The sequence below is a fragment of the Diprion similis genome, chromosome 8, assembly GCF_021155765.1.
Source record: "Diprion similis isolate iyDipSimi1 chromosome 8, iyDipSimi1.1, whole genome shotgun sequence".
NCBI lineage: Eukaryota > Metazoa > Arthropoda > Insecta > Hymenoptera > Diprionidae > Diprion > Diprion similis.
In genome coordinates, this window is record NC_060112.1 from 18836356 (window position 1) to 18858351 (window position 21996).

Below are 21996 nucleotides of genomic sequence, written 5' to 3' on the forward strand. Positions count from 1 at the left end.
AGGTTCCAAAAATCCGGGCAATAACGATGCATTCACGATGACCTCTGCCACGACCGATGTCGGAGGATAGAAATCAACGTCGACATGTCCGGGTTGGCCGGAAGTCAATTGCGTGTGGCGACTCACACCTTGCAATGCTCTTCATACCCTGCACCTTGACGCAGCGTCACTTGCGGGCGTCGTTTCGCGGAAAGCGATAAGCCATGGCGGCCTGTTTGCCAATGGGGATTGAATTTCTGAACACTTACACGCTGCGCTGCGCAAACCGCTCTAATCGCAAGGCTAAGTTGAAGTGGCAATTCCAACTTTGCCATCGGTAGGATCTCGCGATTTGATCCTGCGTTCGGCCGGACTCTTGATCGATTTCCTGTCTCGCGCAGCGACCTGCACTTTTTGATCGAACGCCGCGTGACACTCAATGTACAACAGAAAAATAATCCTCTTAAACCCCAGCTGTCATCATTCAATGATTCATCGATAAAAATCCGCGAGAAATAAATTTCTTTTAAAATTACGACGTTTTTTGAGCTACACGATCGGCATACTTTCTCCACAATGTTCCGCCAAAAGCAGGAAACAACGAAACGGAACGTCACACGATCTTGCGAGCAATTTCACTAATGCAAATGTACATCCGAGGGATCTTTCCGACCACTTTGAACGGGGGTGTCAAGTCTTTGGAAACTTCAATTTATCGAGCTGTATGATCAAATTTTAGGCTCTTATTTTCACAGCTGGCTAGCTGATGTGAAGTCATGTATGCGTACGCGTCTGTAGACGTGCACGTTATTTAAAACACACCGCAGAGACGTGTGCAGGTTATGCGCACGGTCAACTCTTTGGTTAGCGGGCGCTAATGGCATCTTCGTGTCTCTCCCAGGTTAACGCGTAGGTGTGCATGCGTCAGGCGGGTTCAAAAAGCGCGTAGGTAGGCACACGCACGACTTTCGAAAAATTTGATCTTATAGAAGCAGCGTGTTTCATATACGCGCCATGCCCGGTTATAATGTGCCGTATCAAATGCCGGGAACCGAGGCGTTTGTCTAATTTATCGCTATATCGTGTTACCTCAGGTCATTACCTAGACATTTACTCGGTCACGGACGGTTTTAGACTCGTTGCGTCGGTTGGAGGAATGTGGGAACGATCGTACTCCCTTATATTAACTCGAGAAGAATTCCAATTCCGTTTACAGTTTGAGCCATCGATGACAATCGCATCTTACATTGTAAACCAGGAACTTTTTTCTACCGATCCAATCCAATCAGAGATGATGGGAGCTTTTAACAACCTATCAGAATTATGGGGAGCCTCGTGGAGCTTTGGGTCGCTGCTACAAGAGAGATCCGAATTTTAATCTGATTGAATCCTCTTGATGGAATATTTCCGGACAAGTTAAACGAGAGCATAATATAGACCTTGGCAATTTGTATGGGTTCATTTCAGCTAGCAGTTGAAAATGAAATATATTTTGAATCGAAGTACGAAATCCACTTTTTTATCTTCATTAGGTATTCAAAATAGGTTGTGACAGAAGTCGGATAAAATTATTCCTTTTTCGTCGCAGTATTTCCCCGATCAAACGATCCAAAGTAGAAAAGATTTCTTACGTTCAAAATTCATTAAAATTGGGTAAATTCACATTTCCGAAACTGATGATGGTAAGTTTGTTAATTCCATCAAAACGCATCCACGTGAAAGACAGCAGCGTAGTTGGAATGGAAAGTTTCGCCTGTACAATGTTTACAGTCGGAGTTTAGCAACACCTGGAATGCCAGTCGTATCCGTGAGTTCAAGAAGGATATTCTCGTGCTCTAAATTTTACTTGAGTGGAAATTTGAAGGATCCGTATCGAGCAATTTTTTCTTTGAAAGCAGGTCACTCTAACGCTTTGAACAAGTTCATAACGTATGGAACCGTTTAACGACGAATCGATCCGAGTCCCACGAAAAATGGGGAAACAAAAGATGCTGCTGATTCGAGATCTAATCACATCAGTCGTTAGCGCGGGGGACTGCGGTGGTGGGATTTAATTTGGAATCTTCAACCCTCTTCGCAAGCCACCCTTCAGTCGAATCCCGATTCTTATCGGACGCAAGAAGGTTTTGTTATTTTTCAAGGTGAACCTTTATGCATTTAAATGCTCGAATCAGCGTTAAATATCAGCAACAAGTTAAGGCTGATCCTCGTTGTAGAATTGTTCGAATTCTTTAACACTCGCTATTCTTGTTCCAACCTTCTTCTCTCGCGGAATATAAGACACCATTTTCTTTCGTCTCTAACTTGATTGAAATTGCCACCCACCACCGCACCGATAATGAGCGTGCACTGAGTGTAACGAGGGAATATCGTAATGTTACAGTTACGTATATTCGAAATGAAATCCCTTACAAAAACAATAATATCTGGTAATCTTGTACTCACCGACTGTAGGTCCTCATAATCTCGATGAAATCGTTCGCATCCCATCCCTCCTCCTCCTCACTGTCAATTTGTCCCCGTGACTCGGGTGTAAACGACTGCATCGTCGAATTCTCGAGGGGTTCGCTCACTGTTACTATTGTTTTTTGCACGAAGAAACGAGCTCTCGAGGTCGCGTGTAAAAATATTGAATCGTGTATAAGCGGATACGTTGATAACGCGCGGCCCGCTATCCGTTGAATCGAAAAAAACGGAACAACAATTCACTCTCACCCGCGTATCTGACACTCCCGTCTCGATTCAACGAATCAGGATCATCGCCGTATATAGAGAATAAAGATATGATCGCGGTGTCTGCGCTGCGACCGTCCCGTTTCAGGTATGGCAAACTTCTGAATCCCGATCACGAGGCAGCCATCGTTGATACACAGACAAGTGTCGAGAAGGAGATGTAAACAAACTTGCGAAGGGCGTATAACTGAGCAATATGGCGTCTGACAGACTTGACAGCTGATTGTTTCGGGTGAAATGTGCGCGGATATTGTGGCACGGAGAAGCTCTTGGGTTTTTATTTTCTTACAGTACGTTCACGTATACTGAAAAACGGGTTGGAAAATGACGATGCTTGGAATGAAATATTACGATACCTGCTACGGATCACAGCACAAAAGGATCGTGTTATTAATAACTATAAGACTTTTCGAATTAACTGAAGGATTGAATGGATGATTGGGGGGTTCAGAGCATGAAGAACTGGGAGACGTGTTTAGAAAAACATTTACATATTTATATATATATAAAATATAATACAATTTGTTACAGTACAGATGATAGTAGTGGCTAGGTACTTAACGTTAACGGTACATAGGTTTAGATTAGGCGTAAACTATGTGAAGGAACAGGGCAGTCGGTGTTTAATAAATTATATGACAGAACTCAATTTTTACATCGATATAAGTCAAGTCGTGTAAAATCAATTCGAGTTTTAGTTTAATTCACTCTATCGTATTTGTTTGTTTCTGTATTTGCATTTTTCTTTTCTATGTTGCTACATGTTCATCTCGCGAGTGTGTCTATGGAGCTATATATCAGGACGTGTTTTAAACTACTATTATTACTATATACAGGATTCCTATATGTACACATTTCTACGTTCGCTCTCTTTCTCTCTTTCTCTCTATCTCTCTCGCTCTTCATGTTTCTCTCACTCTATTACACTCATTCCGATTTTCTTTCATCTTGTGACCTCGGCCATCCTTTGACTTGCTTCATACCGGCATTACGCGGGTTATGTTTGTTTAAATTTATTATTTCGACCGACAATCCCTAAGTTTCTACATACAATATACACATAAAGTGGCGACGCTTGCTTGATCGCAACATGTTTCATCTTAGTTAGTATTAGCTATGCGAAGAAGAAAATTTTTCTAACGCAAGAATAAATAAATAAATCATACTCTCTGAAAAATATTAATCACCACGATAAACAAATCAACGACGATAACACTCTTTGCTTATGCGCACACAACTGCAAGTCGATGATTTGTCCATAAAACAAGAGACAACAAACTCCGATGAATTGCAAAGAAAAAGGAGCGATAGGCGAGCGTCGCATTAGAAATTAACTATACAATACACATGATACAAGATCGTCGTATATAGACATAGTATTAATATCGTCTTCTATCTAACATAATTCCAATATTTTGAGTGACTTGTTTCTTTTTTCCTTATTTTTTTTTTTCCTTTTCATTGCGAAACTGTCACGCTTTTGCTGATTGTTCTGGTCATATCACCGGCAGCTCCTTGTGCCCCCCAAGATCTCTCATTTCGTAGCTTTGGTCGGCTTAATAAAGCGGTAACCGCATCGCGAGTCGCGTGGACGGATGAAAAAATATTATTACAACGGGCTAAATTTATATTCTAAATTCACTTATTTTCTATTCGCAGATTTTCAGAATTAATAGAAAAACCAAGGAACATATTTTTTATCCATAACTCAACATTATTCGTGACGTCCACACCAGTTGCATTTCGGTTACCACTTATCAATAATAATAATACTAATAATAATCATAATAATGATAATAATAATGATTATCGTACTAGTAGTAGTAATAATAATATAATAATAACAATAATATCGATAGTTTTATTCAATTTGAAAACAACGCAATCCTTCGAAGATTCGGAGATTGAATCAAATATCCGTGACTATAATGTTGCATAATAAGTATATTACGAGTATATTGCGACTGTAAGCGTATGCGATAAAAATGCAGAGCAAAAATTAAAGTGTACTCGTTAATGCGGGGAAGGAGGAAGAAAAAAAATTGGAATTGAGTAAGAATGGTAGAAAAAAAAAATGTCGACATTGATAACATTGGAAAAACGCAATAATGTATGTATAATAGCTGATGGTTGTCAGTTCGAATGATGAGGTTTTTTTTTGATATACTATTTAATTTTCTACGTATATTATACAGCGTTTAATATTTACGATTATAATTTTTTTTTTCTCTCCTTCTTTTTCAAATAGCAAGTTAACCGCCCTACGGCCTACACACACAGATCCCTATTACATTTACGAATTACTGTATTAAATTGTAAAATTTTTGTTTACGTATCATAATTAATGTTTATCCATTATCTGCTATATACGGGCTGGCGGCTACTGTATATCTAGGGTATACGGTGGGGGACGATTTTCTCAATCTCCGCACGATTTTATGGTGGCAGGAATTCAAATACACTTGCCTCAAGCTGGGCAAAGGGGAAGGTGAAAGGAATAGGGAATGAATAGGGTGCGTGAGGATGTAATATGGGGGGGGGGGGGGGGGGGGGGGCAGTCTGACATCAAAAATGGAATCCATGGCTTTTGTTTCCGTTTTTTATAATTTACTAATATTGCCTCCCTGCTGCTTCCTTGTCACGATTATCGTACGTCAGATTTTTTTTTTTTTTACTCTTTCTTTCTGAGCGATGCCGCTCGAAGATAGATAAATATTTATATAGGTATGATACAATTCCCGTAGCAGCAAATTGTTACTGAATAAAAAATAACACAAAAAAATATACAGCTGAAAATATTTTGCAGACGAAATCGGCAATGATTTCTATTGAGTAATATTTTTCGAACGACATCGCAATCCCTTCGCTTTGAGCTACATAATTTGCTTGTGTATATTATATTTATATCATGTATATCGTCTATAGCAAAAGGACTCAACGCGTTTGACGATTAATTTATACATACTGTTATATCGCGTTCGGTTTTTAGTCTTAAACCTATTTTAGGGACAAGGCTCTAGGCTAGGGGGTTTCAGAATTACAGTAGAGGTTATAGGTTGATTAGGGGGTTGGATATTATATTAGATTAGGTATCAAATAGTATTTGTGGATGAATAATATGAATATATATAGAAAAGTGTCAACAACCTTACTTCAAAATAATCTCTCTCTTTACAGCAATTTAAATAAATGAATAAATAATATTTTTCTTCTTACTTGTTTTCATTTTTCATTCCCTCTTTTCTTTTTCACTTTCTTTCCATTTTTTATCTTAGGGTACGTATTCAAAATATATTCGAAATAATAATGATAATCGAACAATAATAATAATAATAATGATAATAATATTAATAATAATAATAATAATAGAATACTGGGTTGTCGTTATACTGCACATAATAACACACACAAGAGAAATCCTGCGATACGTAAGCGTTGGTTAAGTCGCGAGGTAATTGATCAACGGCCGCGAATGTAAGATGGAAAAGCTTTTTTTTTTCAAGAAACGATTAAAAAAAAAAGACAAATAAAACAAGAAAAAAACTGTTCGCGCCTAGTCAAAAAAAAAAAAAAAATTCCGGCTTGTAAATAGTAACGTCTGAGGCAACGATTTATATATGTATATATAGGATATTACTATTATTATTATTATTATTATTATTATTATTAATAATATCATTCTCGACACGCGAGTCAACCAGCGCTTATATACAAATATTTCACAAAATGTTACACACGTAACGCCCCGTCTCTATATAATAAATTTAATAATCAACAAAATTTACAAAATCCCAACGAGATCCATTCAACGACGGTTTCGGCAAATAATGCGGACCACAGTATATAAATATATAATACATATGCGCGGGCAGTGATTACGCAGAACGTATATATTATGTACAATAATTATGTACACGTGAAAATTTACAAGGGAAAAGTCTAAGAAAAAAAAATACAAAAAGAAAAAAGAAAATGAATACCCTCGGTGTGCGTACACACGGTAGTTTATATCTCGAGCTATGTGTACGAAATGCCTTGAGCAGAATAACGAGATAATAGAGTCAGTAGTTGGGAGGCGTCGGTAGAGGAATAATTTAAACGCTCAGGCGTAATTCTCGGACGCGATATACGTATTATACATATTATAATGAGATAACTAGTATATGGGGGAAAGCATATATCATATATATATACACATATATGCATATATATATATATATGTATATATAATATACTATGCTTCAATTCCACACGTCGTACGTGGACTGGTTCTCATCGGGCAAATAAACAGCCAACAACAATGATTGATTCAATATTACAATTTATCTCTCACTTCATGTTTCGCGGAGCTATTACAGTACCTATTGATCGTAGATCCCGAAACACACATGTTATACGTTATATGTATAGGTTTATGTATCGGACTCGCGCCCTCGCCGGGGTAATTTTCTTCATCAGCCAATCGTGCGGTACGCGATTAGCGTAAATAAGGATAAATTAAACTAACAGTAACGACAGCCTCGCGTCGTTTCTCCGTAATTATTTCGTAAAGATTAATTTTGCAATTTTGAGCTGTGAATAAATAGTGAAAATTAGGCGGTTCCGCCGATCGGCGAAAAGGAAAATACCCCGTGCGAAACCGCGGTGGCGCAATTTTCTACTAATCGCGAAATCGCGACGTTCAGCAAAAGAAAACCCAGATCAGCAGACGTATTCGCGGATACGCGAAATATCCCCTTTGTCCAATATGCAGGTATCACATACTCACACATTCATGTCCGATCTGCGTATCCTTGATCACCCCGATCCTCGATCCTTGATCCTGAATCCTCGCGGGTCACCCAACACACCTCGCACTTGACACGAAACGCGAAACTCACAATCGACACCAATCAAACGAAATTCACCACCAAGTTTGCGGCACACCCTGAGGCGTTCATCTGAGAGCAGCGACGAGGGCGGCGACGACTAGAGCGACGGATACGCTTCGGGCCCTGGAACTTCCGGCGATGGGCCCTTCGCTGCTCCGCGAAACCTTGCTGCGCACCAGCTGGCCCCGCTCGACGGCGTTCGCTTCGTCGCTGTCAGGCTCGATGGGACTTCCAATGTCGCCGTCCTTGCTCAGCAGCTTCGAGAACTTGTTCTGCGTCGGTTTCTTCGTGCAGGGTAACGTCGGCTCTTTGTACGGCGTGATTATCCGCGGGTAGCGGGATTCCAGCTGCGCCGTACCCGGCAAAAGATCGCCCCGACTGCTCCAGCAGAGCGGCTTGAACGTGCCGCTCCGCGTCGCTTCCTGAAAGCTCTGGAAGCTCGTCTCCCAGTCGTAGCTGACCAGACGCTCCTCCAGCGTCAAACCCGCGAGCTCAGGGGGCGCCTGGATCTTCACGGGACTCGAGTTTCTGGAACAAAATTACCGAAGGATCAGACTTATGCTCGGAGAAATGCATTCATCGGTAATGTTATGAGAGGAGTGCTTAACCCGAGTACTGGTCACGTAATTAGAAGGAATCGCATCGGCTAATTTTTATTTTGGTGGAAGTTTGTTTTACCTACATCGATTTGCTGCAGGTACAACTGGGTCAATAATCCCAATGAACAGTGTAGAAAAACAGCGGTGAACTTTTCTCAAGATGATTCTGAGCGACGTGTGAATTAGTTTATATATAATAGCTGCTATGCCAATCCTAGTTGCATTACTACTCAATTATGAAGAAAATAATCAACGGTTACGAGACTAGAAACTAGTTTAATTTAAAAGTTCCTTTTTTCGAGTTTCTCCTTTCGGTAAACCTCCGTTTTATCGTACGATGAAACTTAGCTCAGTTGAAACCACTGCCAATTTCCGTTAGAACAGAGTCAATTACGGTGCCAAATGCATCGAATTTCGATTCCCTTCTTTCGAGTGGCAACCGGCGGTGTGGAGCGTCAGTAGAAGCACCAGAGCGTGACTTAGATACAGACGACGAGTGTAATACTCACGGTGTTAGCTGCTGGATCCCCAAACTGTGGAGAACGGTGGGCAGAGAGGGAAGCGAATAACATAGTGAGAGCTCTATCCGTGGGTAATAGAGAGCGGATATCAGGCACGTTTCCTCCCTGGTGGTCAATCCGCCCAATGTAATCGCAGCCCTGGACTCGGACGAATAGGTGCACTCAGCGACTAGATGATCGCCCTGGAATCCAGGAAATTAATCGCTTGGTAAAGAGAACGATTTTCGCTGGGATCAACTATGCTCCTGGAATCGCGGGACCATATGGGAGTCCGACTTACCGGATACACCTTGACGGGTCTCTGGAGTCTGCGATACTCCTGATAGCTCGGGTTGTAGTTGGTGTCCGATGCGATGGGCGGAAGTTCAACGCTGGCGCGTATCTGCCGGAGTCGGACCTTCTTTCCAAGCTGATGGGTGTGCATTATCACCGCGAACATGTTGACCCCGTTGTTGGGAATGGTCTGACCGGTGCAGTCGGCGACGCAGTGACCTTCGGACACGACTTCCGGTTGACCCGGGGGGATGATGTGCCTCCAGTTCGGGTCTATCCCGATGCTCAGCACCCCGGCATCGTGGACTCGAAGCCGCTCCGTGTAGAGGAGCCGCAGGCCCGAGCTGTCGCTGATGAAAGCGTCCAGCTGCGGGTTCGTGTAGTGGGTCTCGAGCATGTAGAATTGCGGCCCCGCGTGCGGGTCGAGGGCGTAACCGGCCTCCGGGGGGTAATTGAAACCCTGCGAAAAGGAGAAGAAGACAACGTTCAGTTAGAAGAAGAGCCCCAAGATGAGCTTCTTCGCAGGGGGCTCAAGTTTCGCGGTGAACCGCAAAGAGCCGCAGGACGAATCCTTACGCCGCATTAAGGCAGGCTGAAAGTGACACCGTGGCAATCACTTCACCCAAGTGCGAGTGTGTGTCTGTTCTGTACTCTTTGCGCGAAATGAATGGGATTATCAAAGTATGTAGTCTCTTTTTTCGACTTACCTCCGACCCCAGACTCCACGTGGCTGCTATCGTGTTGCACTGCAAGGTGGGCTGACCTGGCTGATAGCAAACTCCACCCATGGATCGAGCCGCAGTTTCCAACTCGGCGACGGAACCGCGACACTCGTAGAGCGTCATGTGATGAAGGTACTCGTGGCTGCCAGGCTGGATAACCGGTTCGTACTGGAAATTACAGGGAAGCGGGCGATCGATTAATCGATTTCCTCCCCATCGGCGGAAAGTGAGGCGATATGTTTGCGAGCCACTCATCGCCAGCTGTGTGCAGTTAGCCCCAAAACCTGTATGACCATGGAAGAGCAAACATGTCGCGCCTCGAAAGGGAATGGATAATCAAAGGTTGGCCTGGCACGACTCGCTCTCGTCTTTGAGCTCACGCTAATCACGTTATACCGTCAATTTAAACTCGAAGGGCTCGTGATAAGTGGCAATGCGTACGACCCCTCATCCACGCGTCATCGATGTAGCCCTCCACCTCATTGTCGTCGATTACCCTTCACCGTGAATTAGCCCAATTCCATACTACCGACATCCCCTTCTCTGCACCGGCTCACCCAGTAAGAAGTTACCCCTCCACCCCTTCCCCGACACGTGCGCGAACGGGCGGAATATTTCCGCGATACCAAAATGGCGGAGGGATAAAAAGTGGGATACTCACCCTCACAACGTGGTGCTTGTGCCGGATCGGAGGCATCTCGAGCACCCTGCACCAGAGCAACGTGTCCTCTCCCATGGGCAGACGAACCTGAAGAACAGAATACAACGAAAAGATTATATAATGTTTGCGTAGGAATTGTTTAAAGTCTTGGAGGTATTATTTCGTTATACAAGATCCGCAATTACGCGTCTCCGCGGGATATTGTGCGCCAAGTTTTTCTAGGGTGGTGAAAATTCAGCAGATATCACACGGGGTTACCTCGAACACACGAGATTTCATTACATAGCTGGTTTTCTGCTCGACCCGTGTCTCAAGGATTACGCGGCCTGGCCTCCGCGAAACGCTGACTCTTTCATTCTCTGTTTGCCGCCGGACAAAGCCTAATCTACAAAACTTGCTCGGGTGTAAACGTCGCCACCCCCGCTTCTCCGTCTCTCTCCCTCATTCTTCCGCCTTCTATTCCATCCCTCTCGGGCTTTTTCGCCCTCACCTTGCACGCCCTCGTAGCGGCAGAAGCGCGAAAGCGGATCGTTATCACTCGGAATAACCTCGAGCGAGATACATATCAGGCTAGATCGGCGTCCTGCGGTAGTCTCGGTGTAAACTCCAGACAGGCGGGAAATATACCCGAGCACGGATTCGACTTGGCTTAGCAGTCTCGATTCCCGGAAAAACCGAGAGCGTGAAAAATTGGCTGCGTTCTTACGTAGCAGTGAGGGCGGTTTTAAAACAGGGGGAAAAGTATGGCGAAAGTCTAAAATGGGAATACATTGTGAAAAAAAAATCAACAGAAATAATTCACTTCGCCAAAACTTTGCAGAGATTTATTTCACTCTCATTGTCAACCGCTTCGCTTTATCAAGAGACTCACAGTATAGTCTCGTGCCAGACAATAATTATAATAAAATTTGAGTTACTTCTCGAGGCATTTTCCTAAACGGCCCGCTAACGGTAAGTACAACTAATTCCGAATTTTCCATTTCATCCCTAATTCTTTATGTATAATTTTCGTTTCTTATTTTTACAGAAATGTTATGTACTTGGCAGTAAGGATTTTGGTTTCAACTTCGTTTTTTTTTTGTAACGGAATTGTTGCTGGTAGGTATTCGAATGTGCATCATCATTTTGTTGATTTTTAACGAGATACAAAATAAATTTTTTTGGCTGTTTCCACTTTAACGTATTTCGCGCGCAAGGTTTTTGCATCTGAGGTGCTTTTTATGGTTCATATATGTTCTACGATTCCGAACTTACGCTTTACACCGAGAAATATGTTGTACGTATGAATAACTTTGGATTTTATTAACGTTGACTGATTTCAGTTTCTACCGAGTTTAACCTCGAATTCCATATCGAATGTAGACACAGAGAGAAAGAGAGGGGAAAAAACCGCTGAAACAACCAGCTCGGTGGTTTTCTCGCCGAGTAAAGGCGGAAGTACCTAAGTGAGTGCCGTGGCAGCCTTTGTGGGTTAATAAAATAAAAAGTTCCTCTTCGTTGTCGCAATGTGTTCCGTAATTGGAACATCGCAATTCGGAGCAGCTAGCCGCCTCTTCCACCGCTGCAGCCCAAGATGTGCCTTGTGGCCGTTTCTCGTTCTCTGGTACGATGGAAAAATACAATTTCCCCGTTCTCTGTTCCAGTTTTTCCTACGCCCCAAGTTTCAATTTAAATTTTGATCTCCCAAAAGTAGCACCTTTATTATTGCTCATCTTCCATAATTCATACATCCGTTACAAAAATAAGCGAGGAACTAAAAGGAGAGGAAAAAAAAATACCAGAACGGCACCCCTGAATATTTACGTTTAGCTGCGACCAGTAAATAATCTCTATTCGAGAATATCGTGCAGAGTTTTTTGCGGTGTTTACGGGCTTTCGTCGGATGCGATTATTGGAATGATCGCAGTCGAGTCGGGCGGAATACTCGAGCAAATTGAACGAGGGCAGGGAGGCAGGGTGAATTTTTATCGGGGTGCAATAGGTTTCGACGGAGGCATTGTGCGACACAGAATTTATGACGACATAAATCGGGCGCAGGTCACATCCGGCAAAAACTATACGTTCATTAGCGTCGGAGGGTCATAGATTACGATGCATAACTCGACCCTCACTCGCCGTGCGTTATGATCACCCTTTTATCGAGTCCGCAAAACCTCCCTGCAATTGGTATCGATTTTTCGAAGCCTTCCGGAGCTCAGGAATTTTCTGGAAAATCACTCTGACTGCTAATCAAGTGATTTTTGAGTAATATCTGTGAATTTCTAAGTATTTTTCATACTTTTGATTACATAGCATGCTCGGTAAGCCTTCTGGTTATTACACGAAAAATCAGCGAGTTCTCGATTGCTCGAAATGACGATCGTACCATTAGGTTGAAAAAATTGACCAACTCACTTGCTGGTTTAAGACGTCCCAAATTTGGAGCGGCGTCTCTGGTTCCTGGTTTCGTGAGCTGCGACGTGGCTGCGCATCGCGTTGCACGAGATAAAGGGGTCGCGTCCCCCTGACGTCTCCGTGGTCGGGCAAAACACCCGCAGCTGATACCGGCTCCTCGGCGTGATACTGCCAAACGACCTGCATTGTGTCATTCTGAAACATGTAAGAAAATCGCGCCGTTAATTAGTGACATGTCACGTTGCAAATATGAGTGGTAGAGGGTGAAGAAGATAGAAACCGCGTCGAATTGACGGTGTGTGAAAAAAACTGGGTTCGCGAGATTACAGGAGCAAGAAATAGACGTAACACCCAAGTCGTATCGAAGCTCTGAAAGACGTCGAAAACGTCTCGCCAACTTGAAGTTCGTATTCCTCTTCTTACCTTCCTTCGATGTCAAGGAGAGAAACGAATTAGCGAGTCACTCTCTAATCGACGGGGCGCTGACTGCTCGAAGTGTCAGCAAATACATATATACATATCTATATATATATATATATATATATATATATATATATATATATATATATATATATATATACAGTCTATGCAACCTGTTTACTTTGGTGTAAAGCTCGTTGACACAGTCCGTAAGTTGGACAGGTAAACCGTTTGAAACGGCAAATAGGCTAGACGTGTGTGCAAGTGAGACCGATCTAGTTGCTGAATGTTCTTCGTTTTACTACATCCAACGTGAAGATTAAAATAAGGCCGAAGTGGCGAGACATGGACGAAAAAAAGGGGGCTAATGCGCAGTATTCTCGTGAACTTAAATACAAACAATCAGACGATTCGTTTTGGAGTAACGGACCCCTTCATCCCTTTTACCCGTACATGCTTCTGTTGTATATTTCTTTAGGTTTTTTTGTTTGTACCAGCGTTTTTTCATGTTAATTTTTTATACGTATGTCTATCAAAAACATTCCGAAACTCGTATATTATTTTTCGGAAGGAATTTCGAGGAACTTGCACAGGCATCGCGCTGCTTACTCCTTAGATGTTACAGGCAAAGAAAACTGACAGACTGAGAAGAAAGCATTAATGAAGAAAAATAAGACAAAATAAAAAATGAAAGAAAGTTGAAGAAAACAAGATGGCTTATTTTCCGCATATTTTCAAGACATATCTTCTTGTTCGCCACTTTTCCCTGGCGGGGAGCGATAACATACGGATATTAATTTTACTTGAAGTGGAAAAATTCAATTCTCAAGCGTCGTGCTGCTGCCAAGGTAAATGAAACGTGCCTCTCAGCGGCAGTCGACGATTTTTCGTGCTGTCCCGAGTCGGCATAGGAGGCACGAAACATACAACGCCGTGACTTCGTCTCCAAGAACGCGTGTGAAATGAATTTTGAATTTCTTCGGTGCCAGCTATTTCATATTTGTCTGACTCCACATTTTTAGAACATGAAATGAAAAAAACTGTTTCACTGAAATAACATCGGATGAAACGACGAGAGAGGCATACTTTCACATAATATTAGAGGGTGAAAAAGATCGATAAATCGTGTTCATTATAGGTATACTGGATCGTCGTTCTTTCAAAGATATAATACCGTAAGAAGACCAACCGCAACGTGCCGTTGAATATTCTGCGACATCCAGTTGCATTTATGCTTGAAAAGAATCGCGAGATGTATTAACAAATTAACGTTCTAAAGAAATGTCAATGAGACTCACCGAATCTGCAAAAAGTTGACTTGCTTGCAGTCTCAAATAGAAAATGAAAGTAAATGAACGTTATGACGAGCCTATGACGGATGCAACACTGTCACGTGTTTCCCGTGGCAATTGTGATTTCCTTACAACTCTACTATTCCATCCACTGCAATCTCCGAGGATAAAAAGTGTACGCGTCTTTCAATCGAGGAAAAAATCTCGAATCGGCCTGGGGTTATACGGCTGAGGATAAAGGTTGGGGAAAGGTCGGAGCTTTGATCTTATTTCGAAGCACCGATCGAGGCTCAAGCCTGCGAGCGCAAAATCAGCCGACGTCGATCTATTTGCGTTTATTGAACTGCGATAAAACGGTAGCGGTATTGCTACAGTGCGACCCGCGATAGAACCGATTGGAAAAGATAAGCAGCCGAAGAACAAACCGAAGAGATCTCGCGCTACGTTGCTCACCGCGAGTAAAGAGGAAACGGCGGAAAAGAGAAGATCGAAATAGTAGTAAAAAAAGTGCTCACGTAGGTATATGTGTGTATATTACATGTATGAATGTTAGGCTTCAAAGGAGAGGGATCAATCAAAGAAAATCTCATTTTCCAAGCGTCTTACGCAAAGTCGACCTGCTCGCACGGCACCGCAAAAAGTTGTATAATATATGAGAGAGAAAAGAAGAGCGAGAATTTCCAGTAAATTATATACACGGTGTTTTAAATAAAAACATGGAATAAATGGGAGGGTAAAATATGTCAAGGTGAAAATACGTGCTTTTCAGCTGCATCACTTGTTACGATCCGCATTCTCGCAGCTCGCAGCTCACGCTGCGCGGCAGAAGTTGGAAATGAAATAGGACCCGAGCTGAACGACTGAGACGGGACCGTCGGCTGCTGCAGGGATATACTCTCCTCTCTCGTTATAAAGTAATTCGAAACTGACGTGAAATGAGCGTAACATAGCGACGTCTCGTTCTCCGTTCGTGCAGATGAATGCCGCACGACGTCGACGATGTTGGATCCCGTCGAAGACACGGTGGGTGCCTAGTGTTGTCGCAATCGCGCGGGTGAGGAATTCTCGTGAGAAGGATCCATAAATTTCGCATTTTCATTTTCCGAAAGCCCACTTGCTCATCGTGACAGAGCGTACCCCCGGGGGGCTTTCGTAATAACGTATAGAGCCTCCACCTCCTCCTCCTCCTCCTCCCCCTCCTCATCCACAACCAGGCATCGGACTTGGCCGCGTGTCGCGTAGGTGTGCATCCTGCAGACGTGCTCGACGCTGCCGCACAAGGGCAACGGGGTGTTGGTTACACCCTAGAAAGGACGAGGACGTGGGGAGTGAGAAGAAGAGTCCTCTGGGAGCCGGGGGCGGGGATTCGGGAAGGCTCTCTCGGCCAAGGGGTGAGCTTATTCACAATGCCCGCAGTAATTGCATCTGTGCCTCGAACTGGCGACCCGGGATTCCCATCGATTCGGCAGTACAAGCACGCCGCCGATGCAACTGCAGCAACTGCAACTGCAGCAGGCTGTGCGCCCCTGCATCCCTGCATCCCTGCATCCCTGCGGCGTGTTCGCTATATCGATTTTAATCGCGGTAAGTTCCGAGCGATTGATTCCCCCGTCGAAGTGGGTACATCATATCATCGTATTGAAAAATAAACCGGGTGCTGTGATGGAGCGGAATCGGTTTAAACGTCCTGCAATATAGCATATTGTTTGTATCTGAATCAAGACCGACGAGGATATCCTTGGATTGGGGTGCTTTTACTTGATCCTACGCTTCTTCTTCTGCAGCAACGAACAAAGGGACGATCGGAGAAAGAGCCCGATCGTTTACTTTCTAACCGTTTGAACGGGCGACGACCCTAAGACACGGATCTTTGGGTTGTGCGCCCTGCGATATTCCGTCTTCACGGCTTAGAGCCAATGGGGAGGTAGAGATAACGTGACCGGGTAAGTTTAAGCCGCGCCGCGCGATTCATCCCTCGGTGACTTTCTCCGAATCGATACACAGCAGTACCTGATCTGGTTACGTTAGCCGGTGAAATTTTGTTTGCTCTAAAGCTCGAACCCAATCACCATTGGCGATGAGCAATCGATCGATTTCGAATTGCAGGTTATACATACAGCTGGCGAAAATCGTTTCAGGAATACAAATTATCACGCGTCGTTTGACCGATCGGAGAATCCCTGAAGCCTTCGCACCATCTCACTGGTTACAGAAAGGGATTATAAATTTCTTTCACGTGAAACGTAGAGTTTGCCTCTCCCGTCTTTGCCGCCGACGACGCGCTTCAGAGTTACCAAAGTATTTGAGAGCGGTGAATTCCCCGAGTCGTCAACTTAATATAAAGCAATTTACACTCGGTAGAGGGAGAATCTCTCGTCGTCCGCGAAGAAATACACACACACACACACACACACATACTTTGAAAATGGGTGAAAGGAGGCTCATAGCAGCCGTGGGCGTCTTAAATATAATATAAGAGCTGGGTGTGAGCCAATAAAGGATCCTCTTTCTTCAAAGTGACAACGTTAATTAGTTAGACTAGGCGAAGAAGAGTCGGAGGAAAAAACAGAAACTTGAACATTCGTTCGATCCACCTTCCACCACAGAGAATTTGGAGAACTGCACTCTGGGGATATAATATCGACGAGAACGAATGGCGTGGGTGGATCATGCCGGCTATATATCGGCAACGTGATATGGAAATCTAATATCGAACATTCCTCTCTTCCGCGCAAGTACGAACGCGAGCGAGCGATCGAGTCAAGTGCGGCAGGAGGAATTCTCTATTTTCAAACTTGCGAGTTTTAAAAAGCAATTAAGGGCTATCGCAGAATGCAAACTTCGTCCGCTCCCCAATTTACCCAACTCCCTCCGCGGCTCGCCCCGCCCTTCTCCCTCCTCCCACCACTCATTGCTCAACTCTTATTCTACCCCTAACTAGAGCAGGCTCTTCCCTACCCCCGCCGCCGCCGCCAACCCCATTATCGAACGGCTCAACGGTGAATTTCAAAGTTAGTTTTGCCGTCGTCTCATAACAAGCTTGAGTCACCCTATTGTTGGCATTATCGGTCAGGAATATCGAGAAGAAGGAAACAGAAATAAATAACTGTAATATAATACACACGTTGGCGTAATGCTGTGTATCTACGAAAATTGCGGGGTTGTTTCCGCCCTCGTTGAAAGTGGCTGTTAAAAATAAAAATTTCAAATCGAAGAAAACACCAGGTTTCTGCCTGAGGCGCAGCAAGAAATTGTGCCTAGGTACTTGTTGGTAGTTGGGCTCGCGTGGCGTGGCACTCGATCATTTCTTCGCGGCTTGGAATAACCAGCGCGAGGCTCGATGTTATCTGTTATTTCCTGCGGCAGCCTCGAGATGTCCATCTCCCCTTGCGCAATGATGTTGCCCGACTTACCATATCCGTGCGTATATCGTGCATGTGGCATACGATCGATTTTTAAAACCGTCGCTTACGGCAATCTGCGACTGGGCTCAAGGAAGCGAATAATAACTCCAAGAAGGAAAAAGGACTCTCGCATACATGATGAGCTCGTTGTCGGCGTGACGGTGTAAAAGCTTGGAGCGACACCGTCTGCGATCATGGTGGTTGCAGCCGACTAAGACTCATTGCGAGTAATTATGAAAAAAAAAAAAAAAATAAACCAAAACAAAAAAAAGAGAGAAAGAAAAACCCGAGGATAAGGCAAGAAAGAAAGGCGGTAGAGAATCATTCAAATTGCAGGCAAACAGGGCGTGGAATACTCGGGAGTGGTGGCGACGACGAGGGTGGTGAACTTAAGAACGACCAATTACCATAAAAATAATTTGCGGCCCTAAAAATCCGACGTAGAGCCCCGCGAGCTTGGCGCTGCAAAGAAAGTTAATGTTTGGTTTAATTTGTAATTTAAATGCTCCCTTGGCTCGAGGAGACACGACCCGACGAGGGATGTTTTCGCCGTATATAGCCTGAACTTTCCCCTTTCGCAACCGCGTAAAAAGAAGCCTGACGTCAACCGCAAGGAACGCGCACGGACTCGCGGCCTGAAAGATTAAACTTCCGCACCAACTTCAACCCCTGTCAACACCGTACGACTGAACTTTAAGGCTGAGAGTTGTTGTGCGCTACACGTGCAGCGAAAAGGGCTAGGATGCGGTGAAACCGGACGACGAGATTCATATAGTTTCTTTATGCAGGTTTCGTCAAATCGTTTTCTAACGGATGAAGGCTGCTTTCAATCCATAGACTAGCTCGCTTCCTGTGAATGCGATTGACTTAACTCCCGTTGAAAATTCGTTGCCGTTCTTAGACGGACATTAAGGTATAGTTGAGCATTGCTCTGGCCATTACGCGGTTCGATAAGAGGTCTACTCAAATATTTAACCTCACTTACAGGCAATTACTACATCCTCCCTCTGTTATCTTGGAACGGAATGTTAGGGGAAAAAAATGAGAACGCACGCTCCCGGTTCGCGATCGTGGTTATGAAGCGACGCGTGGAAGGGGATGACCATAACAGTCCACCGCACGATTTTTCTCTCGGTTATATCTTGATTAATTACCAGCCCAACGATTTTCTCGAGCGAAGAATATTACCAGCTATCATTAAATTTCACCCCGTATGCACACGGGGCGTGAGAAATATAGAGTGACGTGTCGGCACTCGCGAGATTATTTCACGCTAAAGAAGCGGCGCCGAAGCGAGTGGAGAAACAGCTCGAAACACCGGGTTTTCACGCAGCAGCAGCAGCAACAGCAGCAGCAACGACGTAAATGCTAACACGGAGAAATTGAATTGCGCCGAGCGCTATCCATCATGCGTTGAGGATTAGCTATACATTCGCATTTCACTTGGTTCAACATAGTTGAACGGATGGGTAGTCATGCAGGTAAAACACATGTTAGCTCTTAGGTATGCCGCCCCGTCGACGTCGGTGTTCCAGCTCGGGAATGTTCGCCCGTTTCACTCCCTGTTGCCTGTAATACATAATGCGCGTCGGTAGCGGTGATTCGTGAGTAAACCCCTTCAAAACTTCAAATGAGTCACGAAAATTGACGAGAATATGTTCAATACTGTACAAGGACTGTCTCGAATAGCTATGGCCCGAGGTCGGTAGGTACCAACGTCTCGTGCTGCAATTTCAAGTAGCGCTGCACACGACATGGAGAAGTATTACACAACTGCACTCCGTACAAGCGTGTACCAAAGTGCCTATTATTTCGGTTCTGGTTTCCTAATGATAAGCCGACTTAGATAATGAACTAGACGATCCCTGCTAAGAAAGCAAAAAACAGAAAGAAGAAAAAAAACCTTGTTCGATGAACCAACGGTGCTGATATCATTTTGAGAGTAGGTCGAAAGGTCGACTGTAGCTTTGAGTATCCTGACCGATGGATAATTCCTGCAATCCTTTCATAATTGTTGAAATATCGAACCATCGAAGAGTCTGATGTTAACGAACTTTCCGTCAGTTTACGGTTTAGGTGTGTGTGTTTTTCATACGTCCATGGATGAAACGTACGTGCAGTTGGATATGTGGGCGTGCACGTAGACCCACGATTATAGTTATGCTGTAGAGCCACGTAAGTCTCGGTTGGGATTTTCAACGCAACGATAGAATGTATATTTTAATAGATGTGTTAACAGTGGTTATAATCTAGTCTAATAACCGTATTTGCCGCCGCGGCTGGTGGTGGGTAACAACTTGGCAAGGCTTGCATGCATATAATTTATATTACCACGGTAGTCTTCGTTGCTCCGTATGGTTTGCACTCCTCAGTCTCTTTTTCGAAATAAAAACCTGGTGCACCTTTTTAGTATATTAGTGGGATGCGGATTACTCATTCCGGCGTAGCAGAGTGAGCAATGTTTTATGAAAACATTTACAACCCGGCAAGCAGATAGAAACAATAGTTGCAGCGTACGTATTATGTACGATATATTTTTATAACGAGAAAAATGCACGCCTGTAGAATCGTACACAGTACCGTATTCAAGCGGGGATATCCCTCAACATTCATTGTTAACATCAACCCTGAAACAACTGGGGAGCAAGAAACTCGGTGGAAAATAATTATCGGAATGGTTTCCGCGTTCGAGCTTTGGTTAGAAAGTGAATGCTGCTCCCACGTTGCGTTAATGTTAGATTAACGTTAGGTTTGTATAAATAATTGAAGTGAATTCAAAATTTTTCGCGTAGAAAGTTTCTGTGTTAAAGACATCGTACTTTTAGGGTTGACATATTATTGAATGGTTTCCAAATGTCAAGTTTTCGTTGTTTCGATCGAACGGTGTTAAATGTAAGCTACCACTTGGAGAAGTTAGAAGACCAGCGTCAGTGCATCAAAAGAAGTTTAAAAGTGCAAAGGCTTCAAGATTTTCAAAATCATTTCAGATTTTATTCGGCACTAACTCGACTCTCCTATCTGTTGATTCAACTTTGATATATATTTCATCCGAAGCACCAAATCGTCGTAGATTTTTCATCAGCAATGGTTACTTACGAACACGCGCCATCATCCTCGTATGTCTGTCGAAAACAAGCTCGATACATCGGAACTAACTCCCATAAGACACTGAAAAACTGTTGGTACATTGGCTAGTGTGCATGCAGTTTTAGTGGTTGCAGAGAGAGAACGGCACGAGCCGTAGCAGAAATTGGATCAATCGCCACGGTAGGAAATTGTGGGTGTACGGTTGGAAAAGCCAGAGCTATGTTGCACGTACTCGTTTGTTCGTTATCAGGGAAAAAATGGTGGGAACATAAAACAGAATCTACCTCCATTACTGGATCTGAGGTTCATGCGGGTTATCTAAGCCCCCGCTTTATCTCAACGGCACTTATTGTCTCGAAATATAGTAGGCGAGGTATAGATGTATAGTATCGTCCTTCACACCCCCTGAACAAGCGGCCCTCGACGCCGTTGCCATTTCTACGCGAGATGGCTCTGGCTCATCTATGCGAGTCTACGAGGAAACTCTATCCTGCACCTTAACCCGAGTATAAGCAGTAGATAGGTATGGCACTGTTCCCTATCGGCATTGAGCACACGTTCCTACCACAAGGCAAAGGAGGGCATTCGGGTGCTCTTCACTCCTCTCTTCACCTCTCCAATTCTCTCGCCTCCGCCTCGTATCGGCATTCCGACTGTTATCCAGATCAGTAATTAGTTTCCCCATTTGGGAAGAATGAGCTTCGTGATTTGTAATAATGGAGAAGATGATTGGACGGGGGCCGGATACGATGATGATATGCTCGCGCCCCCCACCCTGCGGGTCAAGAATTGAATTTGAGATAGGTAATCACACCCTCCCAGGGGGCGTAGGTAGGTGAACCTGTGAAAATATAAATCGTGAGGAGTCGCGCGACGCCGTCCTCGAAGGGTAGGTATAAATAATATCCCACCGAGCCAATTTTGCATCACGAAACACGGTATTTACGGTAATATTTCGTACCCCCTAAATAGTATTAGACAGCTTTATCTCTTCCGGCAAGAACAACGTGACACGCTTCTTATCTCGGCCGGGACATTAA

General features: G+C 43.9%; 1 protein-coding gene and 1 long non-coding RNA gene across 2 annotated transcripts in view; both read right to left on the reverse strand.

Moving 5' to 3' along the window:
- Positions 1–4166: 4166 nt before the first annotated feature.
- LOC124409011 lies at positions 4167–5458 on the reverse strand. The gene is made up of 2 exons (XR_006929491.1): positions 4528–5458; positions 4167–4484 (listed from the first exon to the last, which is right to left on the reverse strand). It is a non-coding gene; the product is annotated as an uncharacterized LOC124409011 (long non-coding RNA).
- Positions 5459–6914: 1456 nt separating this feature from the next.
- Positions 6915–21996, reverse strand: part of LOC124409010 (MOXD1 homolog 2) — an 87225-nt gene continuing 72143 nt past the window's right edge. Inside the window, exons 4-9 of the mRNA XM_046886395.1 lie at positions 12754–12948; positions 10360–10446; positions 9684–9866; positions 8984–9436; positions 8692–8885; positions 6915–8111 (exon numbers count right to left, since the gene is read on the reverse strand). Coding sequence (XP_046742351.1) covers positions 7649–8111; positions 8692–8885; positions 8984–9436; positions 9684–9866; positions 10360–10446; positions 12754–12948 — 1575 coding nt within the window. The 3' untranslated portion in view covers positions 6915–7648. The remainder of the gene's footprint in view (positions 8112–8691; positions 8886–8983; positions 9437–9683; positions 9867–10359; positions 10447–12753; positions 12949–21996) is intronic.